Source organism: Phasianus colchicus, chromosome 5, assembly GCF_987193195.1.
Source record: "Phasianus colchicus chromosome 5, bPhaCol1.hap1.1, whole genome shotgun sequence".
In the NCBI taxonomy this organism is placed as follows: Eukaryota; Metazoa; Chordata; class Aves; order Galliformes; family Phasianidae; genus Phasianus; species Phasianus colchicus.
The window spans coordinates 38,139,053-38,162,552 of record NC_143440.1 but is presented as its reverse complement, the minus strand read 5'-3'; the positions used below and the strand labels follow the sequence as shown (position 1 = coordinate 38,162,552).

General features: G+C 35.0%; 1 protein-coding gene across 8 annotated transcripts in view; it reads right to left on the bottom strand.

Moving 5' to 3' along the window:
• MIPOL1 (mirror-image polydactyly 1) overlaps positions 1-23,500 on the bottom strand; it is a 180,551-nt gene that overhangs the window by 111,964 nt on the left and 45,087 nt on the right. For all 8 annotated transcript variants that reach the window (XR_016466972.1, XM_090141339.1, XM_090141337.1 and 5 more), the window contains 5 exons: positions 20,388-20,520; positions 18,748-18,853; positions 6,586-6,715; positions 2,328-2,361; positions 1,898-2,068 (listed from right to left, as the gene is read on the bottom strand). Coding sequence is in view for 7 of the 8 variants with exons in the window: in XM_090141339.1 (XP_089997465.1) it covers positions 1,898-2,068; positions 2,328-2,361; positions 6,586-6,715; positions 18,748-18,853; positions 20,388-20,520 (574 nt within the window). In the remaining variant the exon portion in view is untranslated. The remainder of the gene's footprint in view (positions 1-1,897; positions 2,069-2,327; positions 2,362-6,585; positions 6,716-18,747; positions 18,854-20,387; positions 20,521-23,500) is intronic.

Below are 23,500 nucleotides of genomic sequence, written 5' to 3'. Positions count from 1 at the left end.
TTTGATAGCTACAGTCATAAAAGAATCACAGATATGGAAGCACAATATATGAGTAATGAAGTTCTATTAACAATAATAACTAATTTTTAAAAAATTGTATTGTAAATTGCAAACACTATCACAGTATTACAGCTTAACACCAAATACTGAAAATTTTCGGGAGTGTGTGTTTTGCTTTATTCATTTATTTATTTTTCAGCTGCACTACCTACTAACATTACCTGTGCTTTCTGCTGTCAGGCCTAAAGACAGCTTTGCTAGCTGTGGCAATTAACCCATTATTATATAAAATAATGACCTTTATTAAGTTCCAATTTGATTACCTGGAAGCAAGACTTGTATAAATGTCTGTATATTATTCCTTGAACAGGTAACTTAAAAATCAACTCAATTAAAATGTATATTATAACACCCCGCAATGACATTCTTCTGATATCCTTCATAAAATATTTAAAGTCCAAGTGTGTCTGAAAAGTTTACTTCACCAAAGAAGCAAAATCTCGCAGAAGAAAAATAAAACTATCTAAATATCCTTCCCTTGAGCTGACAGCTTTTTTTCTTATAAGCTGCCCACTTTCCAAATGCCCTGAGCAAAGAAGAAATCCAATCATAATTAAAAAATAAAGAGCATAAACTTTTTGGCAGAACAGTTGAGTAGCTATGCTGCTCCTCATTAATATAAAAGTAAAAGAAAGTACTGTGAAAAAGTGAACTTCCAACATTAACATCATCAACATTAACATCCTTTGTAGTGCACATAGGATACAGACATAAAATATATTAGGAACCAAGAAGATACGTCTTTCAAGGCTGCAGGAGGACAGATAACAAAGACAACGATTGCAAAAAAAACAACAATAAAAAAACCCGTGAGAATTACAGAGTGAGTGGAAGAGTATCTTTTACAGAAAAACATGTCAATGCAAAATAAATTCAATCATCATAATACTAGTCAAGATCACAAATTTGACTTTAAATCTAATTTTGTTAGAATTAAAGAATTATTTAGGTATAGGCTCACATTCAGTGGACATTGAAATTTTCAATATTGGAACAAGACATAGATGAAATTTCTTGTCTTGCATGAAAGCATAAGGACGTTCATCCAGTCTACAATTCTGTGAGATGTAGCCCCCTGCTTAGTATTCCTCTTTCTACAGACTACTCCTATTGAGTTTAATCTAGGTTAAAAAAAAAAACAGGAAAGAAGGCTGTGGAAAAAAAAAAAAAAACAAACATAACAACTCTTCTATGTGATAGGAAAAATAAGGAGACATTCTCCAGGGTGAAGAGAATGAAGATAATATTCTTCTTTGAAGATAGGAAAGCAAAGAGAATGATTGATCTGAACAGAAGAGAATACACAGGTTGTTTTAAGCTAAGTAGCAGAAGTGTTAAACATCGAGAGTCAAGGACCACATGCCAATTTTCAGCTTCTGAATGTAAAGCAATAAAGGGAAGAATTGCTTGCTTCGTCACATGCAGCAGTCTTATCTTCCTTCAGTGTACGTTTCTGTCACTTATACTCTTTACAAATCCTTGAGTCCCAGTCACAGACTGTTTTATACAGCTACAGAATACTGGAAAATTAAGATCTTAACACCTTTTTAGATTACTCAGTATAATGAATATTATATTTATTTATTTTTAAATTGTGTCAGCTAGTGACCAGGTAGAAAGAATACACAATCCCTCCTGTGAAATAGATTGGTGTCATTCCAATAACCACTACTGCCTTGAAGAAACTGTTGCTTGTTAATCAGCCATGTACTATAAGGACTGTTACTGAGATTTTCAACTGAAGAAAGTTAACAAAGTAAATGTATTCCCCAAAAGTTAAAAAAAATAAAAAATAAAAAAAATGGTATTCAGTGATTACATACTTGTAGAGACTTACTTGAGACAAAGCAGCATCCCGTTGTTCTATCACTGCATTCATTTCCTCAGCTATTATTTTCTTTTTACGTTCTTTGGTCCTGTGTATTCGATTCAGAATTATAGCTCCATTCTTGAGTATATCTATCCCTGTGTCTGCATTGTTTATTCTGTTCAGTAATTCCTGTAATGTCTACCAACAGCATTATATGTTAGTCAGACATGAAGTTTTAATATATTTTATTTAATATAGGGTTTTAATTAATAGGCACATGTGAATTGTAAATTGACTGAGTGAAGTTATTGAATTTTCATATTGCAGCAAAGATGTACATTATTAGTGTGTCAATTCTTCTTTTTCCCACATCTTAGTTCTTGAAACCCACTCAATTGAACTTAAGCCTCTAAGATATAAGACTGACATCAAGAAATCTCCTCAGAGAATGGCTTACCATGTCATTTTCTTCAGGGTTAATATTTTCTAGCCTAGAAAAAAGGGACACAGAAAGCCTGATCAGTAGCATTTCCTTAGTGCAGCAAAATGAGTTCGCTTTTTAAATCTTTAGAACCTCAAGTAATTTCATTCTACTAGTCTTTAGAGTCAACCATGACACTGAACATATTAAAGTGCCACCTGCTCGACTCCATCTTTCAATAATGCTCCATATCTTCAGCACTGACTTCAGACTGTTAAGTTATTAATGTTTACTGCTATATATGACTACAAGGATCAATTGTTCATATGTGCTTAGATGAAGAAAGTTCCCCAGTGATAGAAATGACTGATGCTCTTATTTTATTTATTTCTGGACTTACAACTTTTACCCAACACTGTATTTTTGTTGTTTTCAGTACATCATAAATGTAACAGGACAAGACTTTTGTAAAGATTGTTTGTTTTGTGGTTTGTTTTTCTTCTTCATTTTTATGCAATTATTTTCCCACCTCTCTTCCAAAAGGAGGAAATGAACTAGTTGAAGTTTCCCTGAAAATGTTTTGCTTTTGTATCTTGCACAAAATAGCAAGTTAGGACAACCCCCTGCAAAGTCCTTATTTAAGCACATAAGCTGTTTCTACTTTCCCCCATTTCATTTCATAGTACATATTTTAATCTGTCAAATATAAAAATGATACGAGGAATTTAGTTATACACAGTAGAATATTGTGCAAAAGCAGTGAGTGATAGTGCAAAGATCTAACAAATGGGGTCTAACAATCTCTGTATTTTACTTTACTTAAGCTTAATTATATGGAGAGCATAGTATTTACAGCATTTATATGTATTTTAAAATGGAGGAGACCTCTATTCTGGAAAAATGAGTATATTACAATTACACCACTTCATTGCTACTTATTTAATGGTCGCTTTTATAAAAAAAATATTTCTGTCACTTGTATACTATTTAAAATGACAAATAGTAGCCACTAAACATCTGCTATAAAGCAATGCATACTTTTTCAGTGCTGTGACAGATGCTGCTCTAAGGCCAAGACTTTAGCTAGCAAACATCATAGAGTACTTGACAGAACATTAGCATCTTTTACCTTAAAGAATTAGTTTTACATATAATGCATGGTAAATCAACCATACAAAATTAACTGTTTAAATAAAAAAGAAACAGTTCAGAATGTACTATTATGTACAGTAGCTAGTATGTTCATATGGAGTTTAAAAGCAGTAATTACTCTAACACCTACAGTCAGCATCAGAATGGAACAACGAAAAAAAAAGTAAAAGCTAATCTTTGCTGGGTTATAGATGTACTCATAAAGTAACATAAATCATAAAATCAGATCTGGCTCCTGGAGTTGGCTTCTCATAGAGTTTCTACTTTTGGTTTCATAATTAATGCTGCAAGTTTCACTTCATGAGAGACTTAAAAATGGATCTTAAGCTAGTTTGTATTCAAGATGACAGGAACAGTATTTGCCAAAGTAAATTGGCAGGACTGATCTGCTTCTCTAGAGGACTTCTATCCTGCTAAAAGTATGGGTCAACAAATCACCCAGCCAACCATAAGGCTGGGTAAGCAGGACACCTTAGACTGGAAATGGGGGGTGGGAAAACGAACATAAACTTCCACCATAAGGGTGGCTTTTTCAGCATACTGCTGTCACAGAGGATGCATTCTTCTAAGATGACAGTATTTTTTAAAAATACTGAGCATCCAGAGCTGAGTATTTGCCTTCATGTCTCTCTTGATTTTAAACATCAATAATCAAGGGTTCCTTCTTCCCCCATCTCTGTACACATTACACTAATATGTACCCTAGGGCTAACAGAACGGAAAGAATTTCAGTTGCTACAGTTAAATGATGACAATAGAATTGCTATAGCACATAATTTAAAGCGAGCACTAAAGCATTTGATAAGGGTTGGCAGCCTGTTCAGTATTGCCCTCTTGTAGAAATCTCTCATTGGAACAAGTCCAAAGCAGATGGAGGGAATGACTTGTGCTCTAAAATTTGATGCTTGTGGCACAAGTAGCCTAAAAACATTACAAAAAATACTCTATAGGCTTCACCTCTCAGTCAGAAAGCTTGGTATTTTAAACAACTGCATGAAGAATGTATGAAGGGTGGTAGTTAGAAAAAATACAACGTTTTTGGAAAGAAACCACAAACTAAGTTTCTTGTGGCTCATCTTATCATCACTGCTCCTACTCAAGGATTAGTGGCAAGGTGAATGCTCCCCAGAATTTCCATTCAGCCACAGTATTAAACTATTTAGAATGAAGAAGCTGAGCAAAGTAAGTTCCTTGTGTGGTTAACTACAAAGGAAGCATGTAAGAATGAGACTTATTGAAGCTATATAGTGAGGTAACATTTACTGGTAAATTAGGAGCGAAGTCTAAATCACTCTACTTTTGTGAATACTGCAGAGAGCATCTGAGCCTTAACCACTTCAATTCAACTCTTTTCAGCACCACCCTGGCTTTCTCCTCTCACTGCAACATGCTGTAAGTCCAATATAAAGTATATTTTGTCACCTCAGGTAAGCATTACACAGTTAGTAAAGATGCTTAATGTGCTGAAAAACTGCCGTGCTTGAGCCAGGCTGGTTGTCCAGCAAGAATCTTGGCTCCACTTGACTGCTTCCTGCTTCCAAGGTGTACAGCTGCATGAATAAGCATCCTGTAAGCTTAGTGCATGTGGACTTCTGGAGTTTGTAATCCCCAAAGGCTTCACCGAAAAAGAATGCAGCCTCCTTCCCCGGATTCCAAACCAGCAACCACAACAAGCAATGATTCTCTTTATGACAGTATTACTCTTTTAGGAAGAAACATCACATTACTGAGAAGGTGCTGTTTCAGAGCTGAGTGACAAGGGTCAAGGAAGGGTTGTTGTCAGCTTGTAGATAGTCAGGTTGTGGGAATGGTTGTGGTCAAACTGGACTGAGGTAGTACTATGTGTAAATTGGTGGAACAGGGCAAGGAACCTTTTTGTATATTGTCTGACATAGTTAAAGTTTACAACATTCCTATCAAAACTGCTGTTTGACGTAATAGGTAAAAAAGATCAGGAAAGAGGCAAATATTAAGAAAGCTGATACAGAAAACATGATTGCTACTGGATGTTACTCAGTATACTAATTTTTCTCCCTCAGTCCTCCTATCTTGCTTGCCCTTCCCCTCTTGCATATCTCTGCCTTTCACATTTTCATCTAGCTACTACTATTTTAATTTTGCTCTGCAGTCTTCTTTGACTGAAGAAGTGATAAAGAAGTGGAATTAAAAGACAGAGAAGGAAAGTGGGAAGAAGTAGATAAGCAATAGAAGTGTAACTACAGAATTGTAATGCAAAGAAGGAGAATGAAAATTTGAAATGAAAAACAAGCAAAACAGATTCCACAGGGAATTGTGAGATTGAAGGTCATTTTAGCCTACACTGAACATAGAGCAAGTACTGTGGTGAAAGGATCTCAGGGAACAGACAAATATTCACAAGGATACATGTAGATAAGTTCATGTACATGAAGTTCCACAAACATTTATGCATATTTTCCAGGAGAGGTACTAACTTTCTCTCAGTTACTCATTTTCTTATTTATGTTTTTCCATTTTTCTTGGCAAGGAAATTTCTCAGCTAGTGGAGGGTTACCACTGAATGGTAACCAAGATGATTGGAGGAGGGTTACACGATGAAGCAAGCTGTAGCTTCAAGGCTACCTATATATCCCAAAGTCAGAAAAGTCTTCCTCTCCTGACTTAATAGTTTTCATTATCAATTGATTGACTATTTCTGTTAGGTTAGCATGGCATACACAAATTTCTAGAAAGCATTAAGTATACCCTTCATGTATTAAAACTGCTTCTACACTAAAGATATGGAAGAAAACATATTTTTGCCAAATCATCCACATAATTACTAAAAGTTTTGCAGTAGGAAATATCTCCTGGGCTTAAAGGCTTGATTGATTTTCTATACATTGCAACTTCTGACTGACGTTCTTGTACTTCATGTTAAAAGATCCTCGTAAAATGTCACATTACTCTTATTTATCTCTGAATAAATCAATACCAAAGCTCTTGATTATATTTTTGTAATCAAATTGCTCAACTTGTACTTAGTATCTAGAGAAAAATATGGTCTCATAAGATGGCTAAAAAAGTAAGGTAAGATTTTCTGCGTAACTGCTGTCAAACAATTTATGACCTTTACAGATCCACACAACAGCCTGCCTGCACAGGACAGGAAGTAAAGACTTACTCTTTCAGTGACTCTTCTAAACGCCGGACTCGTAGAAATGCTTCATCTCTCTCTTCGTTGGCTAATCTAAGCCTTGCCATGACCGCCTTGTCACGTTCCCGTTGAGCAGAATAAACTTCTTCCACCAGAGCTGCAAAAGTAACCAGTATGTTTAGCATACAGTAACAGTTTGGCAGGGAAGTACACCATTATGTACACTTACATGGGCCATTGTCAGCATCTCCATAAATCAACCTTTTTTCACCAACCTCTGCTCTCTATTACTCTCCAGACACAACAATAAATAGCTATTGACTGCTGAAATGAAATCTTTTAAGAATTAAATTAAGCTATGGGTTTTCAAATTCACCCTTGAAACAGGGCAAGGAATTGATTTGCTTTGCATTCTCAACACTTGCTTCACGGAAAAGTAATTTTTAAATCTCCAGACCATATGAGGTACCAATAGGTTTCTTCTACAATACATAGAATTAAGAGTAATGACCCATTGAAAGTACATCTATCATCACACTGCTTCATATCACAATGACACACTGACATAAATACTAAAAATGTTAATATTTTCACAGCATGTCTATCTCTAGTATCACAGAAGTGGCACAGCTGGCATGTTTCCTACCCTGCCAAGCCTTTGCTTTATTGTGTAATATACTGTTATATTATCTGTTACTGCATACATGGACCTTGGAGCATTAGGTACCAATAAACTAAGATTTACTGTCTATCCTTGGGAGCAAACTAACACCTTCTAGTCATTCCTCATCCCGAGCTTATGCTTTCTTCCTGCCTCTCCCCTGTCAATATGTCTAACACCATCCCTGGCACACTGCCAGAATCCTTACCCCCACCCTGCCTTCACTAAAATCTTTATTCATACTTTCATCATTTCCCTCTGCAATACTGCAAATCTCCTCACAGCCATCATAAAACCCCGCAGCCTGAATGTCTAGGGACTTCTGGGATGCCAAAGAAAAAAGGCTGCTGCCGGTCCCAGAAAGAGGGACTGTATCCTCCCTGATTGTCCCAGGCACCTCTACCAAAAACTGTAAGGGAGGTCTGCAGATCCCAGAATTCTCAATGCTTCTCTTCTAGTGTGTTGAGCTTCTGTTTAACTACAGGCTCCTGATACCATAACTAGAGTCACTTTAGAAGTTTGGCAACGTTTACTACCCTTCTCAAGACTCTTCTGTATTAAGCCACTGCTGATGGACCTCCTTACTCCTGTCAGAACTCTCAGCTCCACTATGAGCCGCTGCTGAAATCATTATGTGAAGACTGCAGAGGAAGCCTTCCTCTTCATTTGGAGCTACTATGCCTCCACTCTTACCTCAATCAAGATTAACTTCATTGCCTTTATAATTACTTTTCTGTACTCTTACTTTGCCTTTGTACATTATTGCACAAGACCTTCACAGTGGAAAATAAAATACTTTGTTGCTCTTTACTAAAAAGAAGTATAAGAAAACAGGAGTTTTCGGTAGCAGCTATATGGGCACAAAATACTTACATGTTATCAGTACTGAGGAAAAAGAATAAAACAAGTGAATATAAGAAGCTCAAATAACGAGTGAAGTAAAGTGGGTGTGAAGACGAACTGAAAAAGAATGCTGGGAGACAAATTAGGAAGATGTTCAAGGTAAGAGAGAAGTGTGTTAACAGAGAAGTAAAGAAGTGTTTTTGCACTCAAGCAAAAAGGGAAAAGGTTGTGCAGTAACAGCAGACTGGACAAAAGCAGATAAAGAAGGCCTAAATGCTACTTCTGGGGGTGCAGTCCTATCTCTCACAAAAATCTTTAATAAGATGCATCCTCACCCCTCCAGCCTGTACACCCCAAAAGAAATCAGCATCAGCAGCCTGAATTTTGATAACGTACACAAAATTTATGAAACATTGATCTAATTCTCTCCCATTTAAGTATTTTCTTCTTCCACATGAACAGTATTATTTTTTAGAAGATTTATTTGCCATTCACAACAAGACTGTCCTTGATACGGAATGACAAAACTTAGGCATGAATAAAGCAGCTGCAAAACCGCATGTACACGTTTTAGTAGTCAGGAACAAATCTGTAGCACTTGCAGGAGTCCAATGCCTGCAAAGGTAGGTGGCTCAGCAAGAAGAAGAACAAACTGTATGGAGCAGACTATGCATTTCAGATCGTCAGACTTCCATTTAGCTTGCTGAGATCAGTGCTAGTAGGGAGACTAGTGCTTCATCTCTGAGGCACATCACAGTGCAACCACTATGTCCTGGCTGGATCTGGAACATACAATTAGTTTTATTGTCTATGATAATTATTACCTATCTGTACCTTAAAGTATTCATTTACTATAGTTTTTTTTCCAGTAAATTATGTCATTTTATCTACTGTTATGCCAGTGACACTGCACAGAGAATCCTTTCCATAAAGCTGCAACTGAAAATACTATGCAATTTTCAGTATGAAAATAATTGCTGGAATGAGTACAAAGCTGTCTAAAATAGCTGCAGATTTGGCACTTATTCTGGCATTAATTAATTATGTTTCTTTTGTTGTTCTTTTTTTGGGGGAGGGCGAGGGGGGAGTAGGGAGGTTATTTATTAATTGATTGACTGTACTCCTTCTATCATACCTTATTCATCTCTTATGTCAGCATGCAAAACTCTCATTTGCTAAATGCTAAAATGAGTCTTGAGCACGTGAGTACACTTAGCAGGACTGTGTTTTGGCATACGTAATTTCCTCTCTGAGGAATAATAAATAGTGGTAATAAATGACTACACAGGCTTTTAAAGGCTGTATTACTGCTTATTCATCTTGAAACCAAAGACATGTATATATAGAGTATGAAGCAGCAGTATATAATAGCAGTATTTTATATATAGTGGTATGAAAACATTCAGAGATTTTTCAAGTGACGTAAGCATCCTGCCTATCTCAAATCTCACCATCCCTGATAACAACCAAGAGGCGGGTTGCCTTGAACAGTGAACTCTTCTCTCACCCAAAGATTCATCATTACAAAATACTGTCTTTTAGCTGTTGGCTACAAAATAGTGACTTAACTTTCACAAGTTGCTTTATTGTTTTTTTAAAAGGTACTTAGCATAGTCATTTTAATACCAGGTAATAATTCTGACATTGACCACAGGAAATAACAAAAAAATACTTAGAAATAGTTAAGCCTTCATCAAACTCATTTCAGTTGTCTACAGAACCTCCTATTCCTTCAGTAGTCACAGCTTCTGCTGAACTTAAGTTAGACGTTTTTGTTATCCAATGCCTGCACATTTCTTATTGTACTTAATATTTTTAAAATTCCTTTTTAAAAATATTGTATGGAATATTGTAGTAGCTATATAATTTCAGGTCAGCAGAAGTATGCTACTGTTCAACAACGTTCAACATTCAGACTGAACTAATGGATGAGTCACAGGTAGAAGTTGGGTTTGATTCCTGAATGCTAATTTGAGATGGACTTCCATACAGAGTGCTATGCCTTCAACTGCAACTTAAATACTACTTAAAAAAAAAAAAAATAATAAGGACTAATTGGAAAATTGGGCAAAGAACATGGGATAAAGAACACTTCTGAACATTTTCAAACAAGGATTCAGCATTACATTAGTCTCCGTGACTTTGAGGAAACTGACTGCAGAATGCTGCACTTTCCTTGTGGACACAACTCATCCAAATCATGAGCTTCACAAGATTCTTCAAATAAGCCACCGAAATGCATACACCTCTGGGTTTCAGTATAGCAGTAAAACAAAACATTTGATGAAATATTTCAGAAAGCATGTGACACGTAAAGTCACATAATTTAACGTGTATGAAAGAGACATAAAAATCCCCCATAATAAAAACAGCCCAAAATATCCAGATTACTAACCAAAATCTTCTTTCAAATGCCAGGCAAAAAGTAATTGAAAGTAACAAGGCAGGTTCCAAAGTCTCATTCAAGGTATGGTACATCCAAGTAAACCACTAGCCCCATACTGGCATACTGACTTGATGCCTGATCCAGCTACTTAGTCACCCACTGCTCTGGTCGGCACCATGAGGTTTTTCTTGGATAGCTTCCAACAGCACACCAACCAACCCTATCCTGTTTATCTTGAGGCCTGACCAACAAGAAACGCAAATTCCTATAGCACTTATGTTTCAAGCACGAAAATGACATACAAAATGAAGTATGAATGGGGCAAATGTTAAGCTAAAATGAATTGTGTCATTTTCAAATTCATATACATATGATAATCAAGAGTTAAAATGTTCAATTCCTATAGTGATAAATTAAGAAAAAAGATTATTTTCCAATGCTTGTAAAATATGCAAGTATGACTACTATTTAGTTGAATAAACTTTATTTGCTTTGGAATAATTTAATAACATCTTTCTCCTTGTAACTAAAATTCATGCATACTCTAAAAGAGCTCTTTATTTTAAAAGAATCATTATGCTAAACTCATCAATTCTAAAACATTTTTAGTTTTTAGTAAAGAAAACAATTGTAAACAGAGAGCTTTTGTAAGGTAGATAGCTATTACAAAGTTCACTTAGAAAATCAATATAGCATTTTAGCTGGAATTTGCTCATTAAACACCCACAGCTCTAATGCAAATTATGATGGAATGAATAAAGCAAATACATATGCTTCTTTCTTTTTATTAAATGTAAAATCTACTGTTAATTGCATCTGGTATGTCATATAAACTTTTCTCCTTAACTATTAAATGGAAGCTTTTACAAAAGTCATTAGAGATTCTCTTTCTTTGACTTGTATAAATTTCAATATTTGTTCAGTAAAGGTTCACAGCAGTTAAATTACATTAACAAATATTATTAGCTACTATGTAAGCCAACTAAGTAAAATACTTATATTGCAGGTAAAACAAATCAATGGGTGTTTACAATAATATTTGGATATGTCCATTTTTAAACAAGCTTATCAAAATTCATGTAATTCTTAGTCAAATGAGAGAGACTCAAAGTAGATATTTTCTTCCCAAATACTCAAATTTGTTTAGTAAGCTAATTGTTTTCTAATATGGGCAAAAGTAAATATGAAGAAGATGAACCATACAGAGTATGAGTTTATTGAGTCAAAGCAGTGTACATATTTTCTTAGTTGAACCTGATTCTTTGGCAAACCTGTCTTCCACACTTTTTAAGCTACCTTTAAAACACAGCAGGAGTGAGAAGGCATGTTGGAAATCATTCTAGTTTAAACAGTGGTTCACATTTTCCAAACAACAAATCTCTGGGAGAAGAGAGGTAAGCTCAGTTCCTAGGAAAAAACTGTTTGCTGATTTCCTAGAGGTCATCTATGTAAATAATAAAAATTAAAACAAGATAAGAAAGGAGAAGTAAGAAACAAGAACTTGTTAGGATTTAAAATATCTACATCAGTAGAAATCACTTAAGAGTACTCATATCTATATTTAAAAGCAAGAATACAGGCACGACATTACAAGAAAATGATCAGAGCAATATCCACACCACAACACCACTGGTGTATAAGATACATTAAATACTATAATAATATAACAATTGGCTTTAAAAGTAAATAAAGCCTATAGAAATGATAATATTTTGGACTTTGCCAAGTATTCGACATTAACTGATGTTATACAATAATTACTTTTGCTTTGGATTACTTGAAAACAAAGCAATCCCTGAAATACTACAGTTAAAAATCTGCTAAGTGCTTTTCTAACACTAGCTTTAGTGATCAGTTGCTTTCAAGAAAATACATGGTGGGCAAGTTTTTCTGTTAATATATTGATGCAGAATACAAAAATTCTGCAATTTAATATTTAACATTCGTGGTCAGTGATTGCTGAAAAATAAGTGACTTGGGATTTTCTTTAGCATAGATTCTGGTACAACCAAGATAATTGACCTGGTTACTCCCACCAGTACAGAAACAAAAAATACATAAGCGAGAATATTTTTATAAAAAATGCGCAAGACATCTTCAAGAATTTCTGGAAATAATCGTAAGTAATTATGTCAAACTTTTTGCTGTATGATCCAAATTCTGTCTCAAACAGGCATATATCTCTAAGAGGAGAGTGAAGGTTGATTTCACAAGAAAAATGAAGCAAAAAACTATTTTGTTTTCTACCATTTGAGGATATATGTTATTTTAAAGAAAAAGAAGAAACACAAAACAACTTACTTGGCCAAATATTACTTAGAATTCAAGATTTCTGTAATAAGCTTCTTGTTTACCCTTCTCTGTCGTTTCTATAAAAGAACTGTCAGTTGAAATTTATTGTGCAGAAACTTTTAAATGAAGCTTTTTAGGGATTTTTGTTGCTGTGCTTTCACTTCGTATTTCTGAAGATCAGCTAGATGATGTGAGGAATTAGGGAAGTAAATTAGGGTGAAATGGAGTACAATAAATACTTGCATTTTCCTTTTCGTCAGCCATCGCATTTTTATCCTACATTACCTGGTCTCTGTCTATCTAATCACAGAAGGACCTGGAAGTATCCTTGCCATTGTTAGATGGGCCAATATTATTACATTTCATTTAACCATGTAGATATATGCTTGATCGTCTTATAAAAATACAAATGCCTGCATTTGTTATTCAGTCAATTTAGAAATTAAAATCCTCTGAGACTTCTTTTTCTACTAGGTTTAATGACTGCGCGCACAATTCTTAAATAAGAAGTCATTCTTATCATAGGCAAATAAACTGAAAAACAGATTTACTGCATTGCTATGAAAGCCTTTAAAATGTGTCACTAATTGGTCTGTGCATACATGTTGCAAAATGCAGATAATCCCTAGAAACGTTCAAAGCCTAAGGCCCTGATGCTGTTCTCATTCAGGTTAATGGCAAACTACCACGAGCTCTGGGGCTGACTGTTGACTTAAAAACAGTGCTGAAATGTTCTATTATGAAACAGACAACTTAAGTTGCTTGCTGTTGTTTTTTGAAAACCGCCATTCATTTACCTTCAGTTATAACCTATAATTGGCAAAATAAAAGCAAAATAGTGATAAGATGATCACAGGAAAACTGAGTAAGAGTTTTCACTGGTCTATACCAGGAATTATAGACTACAAGTTGTTTACACCTAAATGTGACTTTACAGATAAAGCAATCTGAACAAACATTGATAGAACACACTGACTTCTTTATTGCTTTGTGTTTGTTGTACGTATTTAGTGCACAGCATTCATTTGCTCCTACATTTCCAATGATATAAACACAGCGTTCCTAATAAAAGGCTAAAGTTGCTTAGTGGCAGTTCTGTATAGAGTTTTCTTTGTGTACTCAGATCCTAGTTCAATTAAAAAAAAAATAAAGTGGGTAAAGAATAGGAGGGAGTATTATACACAGACCCCAGGGCAGTTCTTGTGAAAGGCAATCCTTAAGCCTCTGCTTCTAGTACACTAAACACAGCTGACTTCAAAACTCAAACAATAATGCTGTTAAACTTTTTTTTTCCAGTGAATAATTGCTGATGTCTGAATATTTACTTCAGGGGGAAAACAATAAATATTGCAATGAAGTTTGCAAGTTACGATTTGAAAAGTAAGAGTTTCTGTAATGTCCCAAAAATATCATGAATAAACCCCAATTCTTTACGTTCATCTAGCACGATGCAGAGGGGAACAAAGAAGGGGCCAGACTAATCACGTAATTTGCAGAACATACTGCAAATTGCTTTTTACAAAAAAAAAAAAACTTTACCCCATCAATAGCTTAATAGTTTATATTTTTAACCTATTTGCTTATTTTATATTGCTAAAGATCTGCATGCTACTTTTTTTGACAGTTGATGATTCTGACAACTCAAAGCTAAAATTAAATTGTTTCAAATTGAGCTCTCAAAAATTAAGATATCATCACTCGCAACACTCCTATCTTGAATTTTTTTTTTTCTGTTCTTTAAATAAATAGATCTCCCCATATAGAGGATTCAAATCATACAGCTAGCTTCAAAATTCCCTTATATATCAGTAAATATTTTGAAAAAAAAAAGTAACTGCATAAGGAGGCATGAATAGAACAACATCAAGAAAAGCTCAGAATCATATAAATACATATAGAAATGAATATAGCTAAAAACAAGTTAGGAAAGTGCATGCATTACCTACTTAAACTGTAAAATGTCATTCATATTTAGGTTTATAAACACAAGGGTTGGGGAACTACTGAGTTCTTTTGGCTAAAGCCCAATATTGGCCTTATTTCGCTTTAATTGGAAGAGGATCTTGAATTCATCTTCTCCATGAGCTATCAGGAACCTGGATTTCTGTTTGTACCAAAGGTTAATAAGAAATGTGTCTGCAAAAGTCAAACAGCATTAAATACCAAAAACTGATTATTATTCTGCAGGAGTTGTTCTTCCACTCATAATCTCTCCATGCTCCAGCCTTCCACGGCTAATCTTTAATGGATGACATGCAAGAAAAAAAAATAACATCTAAAAAGGGACTCTAAATTGAGCTTTGAAGAAATGGAAAATACTTCTGTGCTGGAAGTTATCACCACCCTAAGTTTATTACTAGCAAGATTACTTACTTCCTCTTACTTTATGGGATACTATATCAAACTTGAAGATAATAGTCATTTGGATTTTTGTTTTCATTTTTACTATTAAAACTATTACTTTTGCACATTCATTCAGTAAATATTTTCCAAGTTAAATCAGGAAACACTAAATAACACCCATGAACATTCCCACAACAGGCTCAAGAATTCCAAAATATCACAAATGTTAATTCTCGGCATTTTTGTATAAACTGATCTTTCTTGCTGAGTTGACTCTGATTAAGAATAGTATTAGATCCTGGTAGCATTACTATCAGATACTACTAAAAATGTAAGCAAACAAATAAACAAATAGCCCCTTGTTACAGAAAGATTTGATACGAAGTATTTCTGACCATATTTTCCTTCAGAATTATTCTTAATCCCAATACACTGGAGCATGATAGCAACATGAAAACAAACAGAGAGCTCTGCTGTCAACTATAGTTTATCTTCTTGAGGTGAGGTATGGTGGAAGTAGCTGTCAGCAGTTCAGGGCTTAGATAGCTTTCCAAGACTATAGACACTACCATTGTGCTTGACAACTGTCACACACAAGCATCTCTCTCCTCTAAAAATTTCTATATATGCCCTGTATAATTCTTGTTAGGCAAAAATGAAGTCATCTATCGTATCTGTTCAAAGTGAGATCTATTCTCTCTGCTGGCTGTAGACTTTGTAACACCTCCATCCTTAACTTTCAGTCTGTGCACAGAGTATGTGTGCTCCTCCTCCCTTTGCCCTCCCACAGAGGGCACTCATTCCCTTTTCTGTTTAACAGACAAAAGTTCTGCAGTCCAATATTTCACTGTTTCCTTTTCTGTTCTTCATGACCACTTCACATTTGGTGTTGTGTTTTTTCTTTACATTATTCTAGTCCCAGTTCCTTTATAAAGTGCTCTTCCTTTGATTTTTGTAGCGTTGCCTCCTTCTCATTTTTCTAATCTTCAAGATAAGTAAGGAAACTAATTGTACCTTCTGGCAATGCCTCGTATGAGAGGAAATCTAACAGGCTAGTGAAGAAACAGTTGTAATCTGTGGCAAATATGTCCACCAGAAATAACACCTCTAGTGGTCAAGCGTCTGCAAACAGAACTGCAAATTCCCTCATGAACTGTAAACGCCAGCCTAGTAACATCTTAAAATAAAAATCTTCTGAAAATAAGCCATTTATTGCACATGGTAAACATTCTCTTCCACCATATCCCTCTTCTGCATTTATTATTTACTTTTTTATTCTCTCATAAGCCATCTCACAAATTTGCACTTCTCTTTACATTTTCCTCTGAACAAAGTAAAAATCACAAAATGACAAGCTTTAGGTATTTGCTTCTGAAGACCATTGTACTAAAATTTTAAGATGGCCTCTGTCTTCAGCTTTTCTGTTCTTGCCAAAGGGCACATTTAGGTAAAGCCCACCAATTAGAGTTTCATTTAAAAATAGAATGTTAATATTCCTCAAAGTAGATAACATTTTATGGTGTACCTTTCTGATGTTTTTTGCAGTATAATTTTGTGGAGTCATTTTCTTATCATAAAGTCAGTACAAAGTAATAATAAAAATGCAAACACCCATATTTACAAGCTTCACTCTACCATGTGTTATATGCTGCGGTAATTAAACATTAACTAGTAACATGAAATCACAGCAGCATGTGCTCTCCTTTCCACAAAGGACTTAAAACAAGGGAAAAAAGTTTTTCCTGAGACACAGAGTCTTTATAATGTTCTGCTTGTCCATTAGAATTCTCCCCAAGGCTTTTACGACAGACAAGTACAGACCTCCACAAAGACACATACGGACCTCCATAAATTCAGTTTAGTTCAGTTCATTCCATATTTCAAAATGTTTATTCTAACTTGGGAGGAGTCTTAGAACAGTAAAATGGGAAGCAAAAATGATAGACGTTAACAAGGCTACTACTGTTACTTTTTTTCTTTTTCCAAACAGCTTAAGTACTAAGACTTTTAGCCTCTCTCACAGCATTTAAAGAATTTTATACTTCCTGAACCAGTGAAAGGATCAAAAAGATTCTCTTTTTAAAAGACAATCCTTATTACTCATTGCAGCTCTCATTAAAATGTGCCATACTCTTTTTAATTGTAATAACTATGATAATTATTCTATCAGTATACCTGCCATATTGTTTTAGGGTGAACATCATGCTTAGGACATAATTAGAAAATTTAAACAGTAATGCAGGAGAAAACAATTTACTAACAAATATTTCAAATGTTTCCATAACAGGAAGACTAAATAGCATTTTGACAGTCATATATTCATTTCCAGGTTTTAACGAGGCTTTAACACCTATATCAAATAGAGTATTTATGTGCTACAGGTGCACAGAGGTAAAACACTGTGCAAACATCCAAGAACAAACACAAAACTTGGAATTCAACCCAAACAATTTGCATTAGCATTTGGCTGATGGATACAACTATGATACGCAGTGCAGCCTTCTTTTGTCTTCTGAAAATACAGAAAACAAGACTATTTAGGGTGATAGAAAAGTAAAATTCTGCCTGTATTTCACTTAAACTTGACTTCTAATATCCACTTTCTCCTTTCTCATTCTCTGCCACAGAAAATTTAGCAATTTTCTACTTGTGGTATACACAGACTTACGTACTCTCAGGAGTTTCACGTTAAGTGGAAAGTCAGCCATCTGTTTTTTCAGTTTATTTTCATTGCTGTTTTCCTAGTTACTCCCTACTCCAGTACTGATATTTTGGGGACAGGTATTATTACTATCAATATTATTTGAATATTTATCCTCCACAAGGACACAACTTTACACAGCTTACACTGTATTTATGAACAAATAATACGATTAATTCAGAAAAGTACTCTCATTAATTTATTTGAAACACCTGAAGGAAAACCTCACAGAATATTTCATCCACTGAGTACAAGATACACACTGTCACTTTTCAATAATAATAAAAATGCTCACCTTCATTACTTCAGAAATTTCTGAAACCACAGAATGCAAACTGTTTCCAGTCTTGTATGTATACCAAAGGATGATTAACAACAGATATAAGCATGTATCCACTCTTAACTATAAACTTAAAAACCTTAAAGTCTCTTTCACTGTAGACATAACATAATCAGAGAAAAATTCATTAATTGCCAGAAGAGCACATTTTCAAGAAAGTGCAGGTCTCTAGCTGAGGTGAATGTGCAACTACCTTCATACTCCGGGAGAGGGGTAGTATTGCTCTGAATGAGCTAAAACAATAAGTGGTATTTGAACTGCTGGTTGAAAGGTAGAGGCACTGGTAATCATTATTTCCCCTTGTTTGTTCAGGACCTTCCAACAAAACAAACAACCTTTTTGTGATTGGATTGACATGGTGTTAACAATGCATTTAATGCCCAAATCAGTATGAATACAGGTAAAGCTCCTGCTAATACCAGTACCAGGATGTTAAAGCCACCTATTTTCTAAGCAACTCTAAACAGCCACATACGCACAAAAAAAAAAAAAAAAAAGGAAAAAAAAAGTCAAATCTTCCCTCCTTTAGCAAATAAAGCTAACACTCACTAGGCCACGTCATATATCAACCTCGTGTACTGTATGAGCCATATAGCCATCTGTTAAACGCTTGCCTACCGTACCTGCAATCTTTTCTGCAATCTTAGCTTCTGTAGCTCTCTCTTGCAGTTCTAAGTCCAGTTTTATTGTCTTCAACTCCTTGTCCTTTTCCAACACCTCATCTTGAAGCTGAATTGAACAAGTGTAACAAAATATTAAATTAAATTACAGTTTTCTTACCCCCAAAATACAAATATAGGGAACACCACAAATTCAATTTATTTTATATATTTATTTAAAGGACAAATTTAAGATCAATTGTTTTATCTTGCTCTTGGAAAAAAGCAGCAATGTGTATGCCATTTGTTTTCATTTGAGAATCCCCTCTTATGATAACACTGTCTGTGGTCATTCTTGCTAAGGAAGTTCAGTTACTTGGAATATAATGTAGGTGGTGACTGCATAAGTAGCCTATTACCCATCAAGAGTACTGACATAATTTATGTCTGAAGAGCTGTAAATGTATCATTTTCCATGTGCATCACCTGATAGAAAACTGATATTCTTTTACATGCTGAGGTCTTTCTTTTAATTGGGAATTCACTAGCTCTGCTTATGGAGAAATAACTGAGCTTGCCATTGAACAGTCAGTGACATTCCACATAATAACAGAATGGTTGAGGTTGGCAGGCCCTCTGGGTCCAACTGCTCTATCCCCTGCTCAAGCAGGTTGCCCAACACCACATTCAGGCAGCTTTTGGAGATTTCCATGCAAGATGCATCACAGCCTCTATGTAGCTTGTGCCAGTGCTCAGCCATCCACACAGTAAAGAAGCGCTTCCTTCCTGATTAGACAGAATCTCCTATGTTCCAGTTTGTTCTCACTGCCTCTTGTCCCCGCACTGGGGAGCATTTAGTGAAAAGGTTATACACTTTTCTGTTGTTTATGCAGATACAACCATTCCTAATGGTAGAAACAACACAGAGGCACCCAGGTGAGGTCGCTATATGGATCTCATGTACAGTAGTATGAGTTCCAGATTCTGTTCATGAAACAATGGCCTAAGTTTTGGTAATTTTTTTGCATCTAAGAGCTCAAAAGCTCATAATGAAATGCTTGAGCCACCTAAGATTAGGTATGGAGTTTAATAGATCATATGTACTGCAGAACGTAAGTTTCAGATTTTGAATTGTGTCATAGTGTCATCATTTGAACTACTCTATTATAATAGAGAAGCTACAGTCCTGTCTTTATTATATCAAAAGTACAAGAGAGACAAGGGGTAGCAGAAGCAAAACATACTCAAATGACATATATAAAATACACTGTCTGCTCTGATAACATGAATAGGATGCCAGTCATCACTACAAAGTGTTCTATTGTAAATAATTCCACACATAATAAATATGTTTCATGTGGAGACTCCAGTCCACAAGCTTTTTCAAGCCAAAGAAAACTTTTCCATTAGCGTCAGTAGGTTTTTTTTATCCATGATGCAGGAACTTAGGTCACTGATTAAAAAGGTCAAAGAGCAGGATGAAAGATTTTTTAATTCTGGAAAAGCAGTTGTTAACCAGGCACTAACAATCTAAAATGACTAGAAAGTTATTGTTTGGAGTGCTTAAATAAATAACAAAACTAAATTAGGAACAGTTTAAAATTTATGCTTTCTGAGACAATTGTAAAATAATAAATTCTGTGATCTGAGAATCTAAATTGTACCTTTTTATTTTTGGCCCTTAGAGTGTCCAATTCTTTTAAGAGGAATGAAGTTTCTGTCTTTCCACCAAAACCTGTGGCATCTTCCCATGAGGATATAAATTCAGGGAGCATTTTCCCTCTTCTTTCTACAGCACTACATATAGGAGAAAGAAAAAAAAAGTGAATGCAAAGAACACTTCACCCTCCCAAAATGTACGCAAAAATAAATTAACAAAATTTGTTAACTGTTATAAATGTGTTCAGAAGCAATAACCAGAATGTCTTTCTGTTACATCTTAAACCTTTAAATCTAAAAGAAAACTTTTAAGTATGGAAATAATAAGCAAATATACTACAGTGCTAATGCATAAAACTGATTAATAGGAAGTGACTATAAACAGAAAATGCTTATGAGAAGCAAATATTAATTTGGAAAAACAAAGCAGTGAAACATTTGGGGATCAAATTGATGCTCAGATTAAAAGAAACCAAATTCTTCAGGAAGAACAATTTCACATGAAGTGAAATGAGAAGACAAGATCTAGAAGTTAGTATTGCAGAAAACTATAAAATTATAGGGCTATTCTAAATAGTTGGCAAGAACTTGATGGCAAGAATTCCAGTTTTAAGATTACTTTATTTAGCCAGAGACAGCAAAAAATGAGAAGAGATTCAATTACATATTTTTGTTAGAAAAAATGATGGATTTAGCAATTGAAGCCTTGTAACAATTATCTTTTAATCAATAGATAGACTCTCTGTTGTGCTGACAACATGAAATCCCAAACTGACTACAACATTAATTTTTCACTGTTTGTAATTAAAATGCAAACTTCAGAAACAGCAATACAAAGATGACTGGAAAAAATCTGTCTTGAGACTTTAATAAAACTCCTTGTTTATCCCTTGAAAGTTATAGATAATCCAGATCTCACTCCCAGGATGGGAGCAAAATACATAGATTCATGGATTAGATGGGCATATCAGCCATAAAAAGTAGCCACAGAAAACCTGTACCTTCTGAACTCCCATTTCTACTGTATATATTAATCTCTTTATTTCACTTGCATGCATAATTCCTATCCTAGAAAGAAAAGTTATCTACAGCTCCAAAGAGTCATCCACTTAGATAATCACTTGTTTAAACTCAGCTACCTTCTCTTCATCTACTTCCATTGGATTTCCTTTCTCTATGATTTTTTTAAGAAGAAATTTAAGATCTGTACTCTGCAGGTAAAGTATGATACACCCAAAGCACTTTAAACAGACAGTAGGGAGATTCACATGAAAAAAAAAACCAACCACCGGAGATCTTGCTTAGTGTATTATTCTGTAATTTAAATGAGGTGGAAGTGTGCTTATACTGCTATGTTCACTTTCAAAGTTTTTCAAAATTATGTCAACTTTGCTAGGTGTAGCTAATTTCACTTTCATTCAGTATTGTTTTGGATTGAAAGTGATAAATACCTCTGGAGACTATTAGCTAGCCATTACAAACATCAAGCTTTCATGGTGCATTTTCCATGTTCAGGAAATGCATCTCATTAATAACTATGACCATACCTCTTCACCATATTTTAGTCCCCGCTTCAATTTTCTCATCCTTTGTCTAACAGAAAACTTCATAAGTCACTTTGATGGCATACTAACACAATCACCTATAGTGCAAATTAACACTGACTCAGTATCTCCTGGGTCTATTTGTATGAAGACATTTTCTCACCGTATATTCTAATTGCAAATTATTTGGGGAAGGACAGGTTTTGTGCAATTTATACAGTACCTATCTCAGTGAGGTCTTGGCCTATAGCTTTGGGGTCCTACATGCAGGTAAGATGGCTCAATAAGCTGACTGCTGTGGGAGGTTAATTTCAATGTATAAGAGCAGTCTGACTGACAGTGTAAGCAATACTGGGGAGGGTAGGAACAACAGACTTTGGCTGACTCTGAATTGGGGTTTACATAAGCATTAAATACATTAGGGTTTTAGAGCAGGGGGCATTGTCCAAACAGCACATCTCAGGCTTTATGAAAATAAATAAAAGCAACAAGCCAGATGGAAAAGTACTATGGACTGGTTTTAGTTCAAAGGATCTCCACTGGATCATACTGAAGATAGGAAAAACAAGTGCAGAGTCTGCCACTAAACAGACGGAGAGCTAGAACGGGCTTTTATGTTCAAAAGTATTTTACAGGGCCCTGCAGAACTAATCTTATTTTTAAAAGCAGTTCTGTAACTATTAGTTAAGAGTTAGGCTTCAGACTACCTTTGTCACTCAAAACTGGTAAAATTCCATGATCAGTTGGTTGTGCCTACCTATCATAGAATCACAGAATGGCTTGGATTGGAAGGGACACCAAGGATCATCAAGTTCCAACCCCGTGCCACATGCAGGGCCACCAACCTTCAGATCTGGTACTAGTCCAGGCTGTCCAGGGCTCCATCCAATCTGGTCTTGAATACTTCCAGTGATGGAGGTATTCAACCTCTCTGGACAGTCTATTGCAGCACCTCTCCACTCTCTCTGTAAAGAACTTCTCCCTGATATCCAATCTAAACCCTCCCTCCTTGAGCTTAAGATATATTACATTTATATATTTTATATATATATGTAATATATATATATATACTACTATATTATATTATATATTTTTACATTATAGTGCATATATTAAATCACTTTAAGATGTGCGTGTATGTTTCTTAGGATTGCAATATAGGGCTATAGCTTAGTACAAAACTTAATGACAGAACAGAATCGTCAGATTTTGTATTACACTCTTCAACCATATTTGCTCTTCTCCAGATTCCTGTCACAGACCCTGCCTACAAAGTATTACAACTCCTCATCTTTAGTCTTCTGACTTCACCTAGATTTCACCCTGATTCATTCTTGCTTCCTAGCTTATGCCATCTAATTACCTAATCAGTCATCATACTTAGGGTACATTTATGGTGTAAAGCCACACATACTACTAGATTTTAGATCACCCTTTCTAAATCTGTACAATATGCATTTTTTAAATTATCTGAAGAGACATACAATTACAATTAATTGAAGTACCTACAGTGTGCAGATAAGCCACTGCCATGAACATATTCTTTATAAGTGCTGGAGGAGACAGTGGTAAAA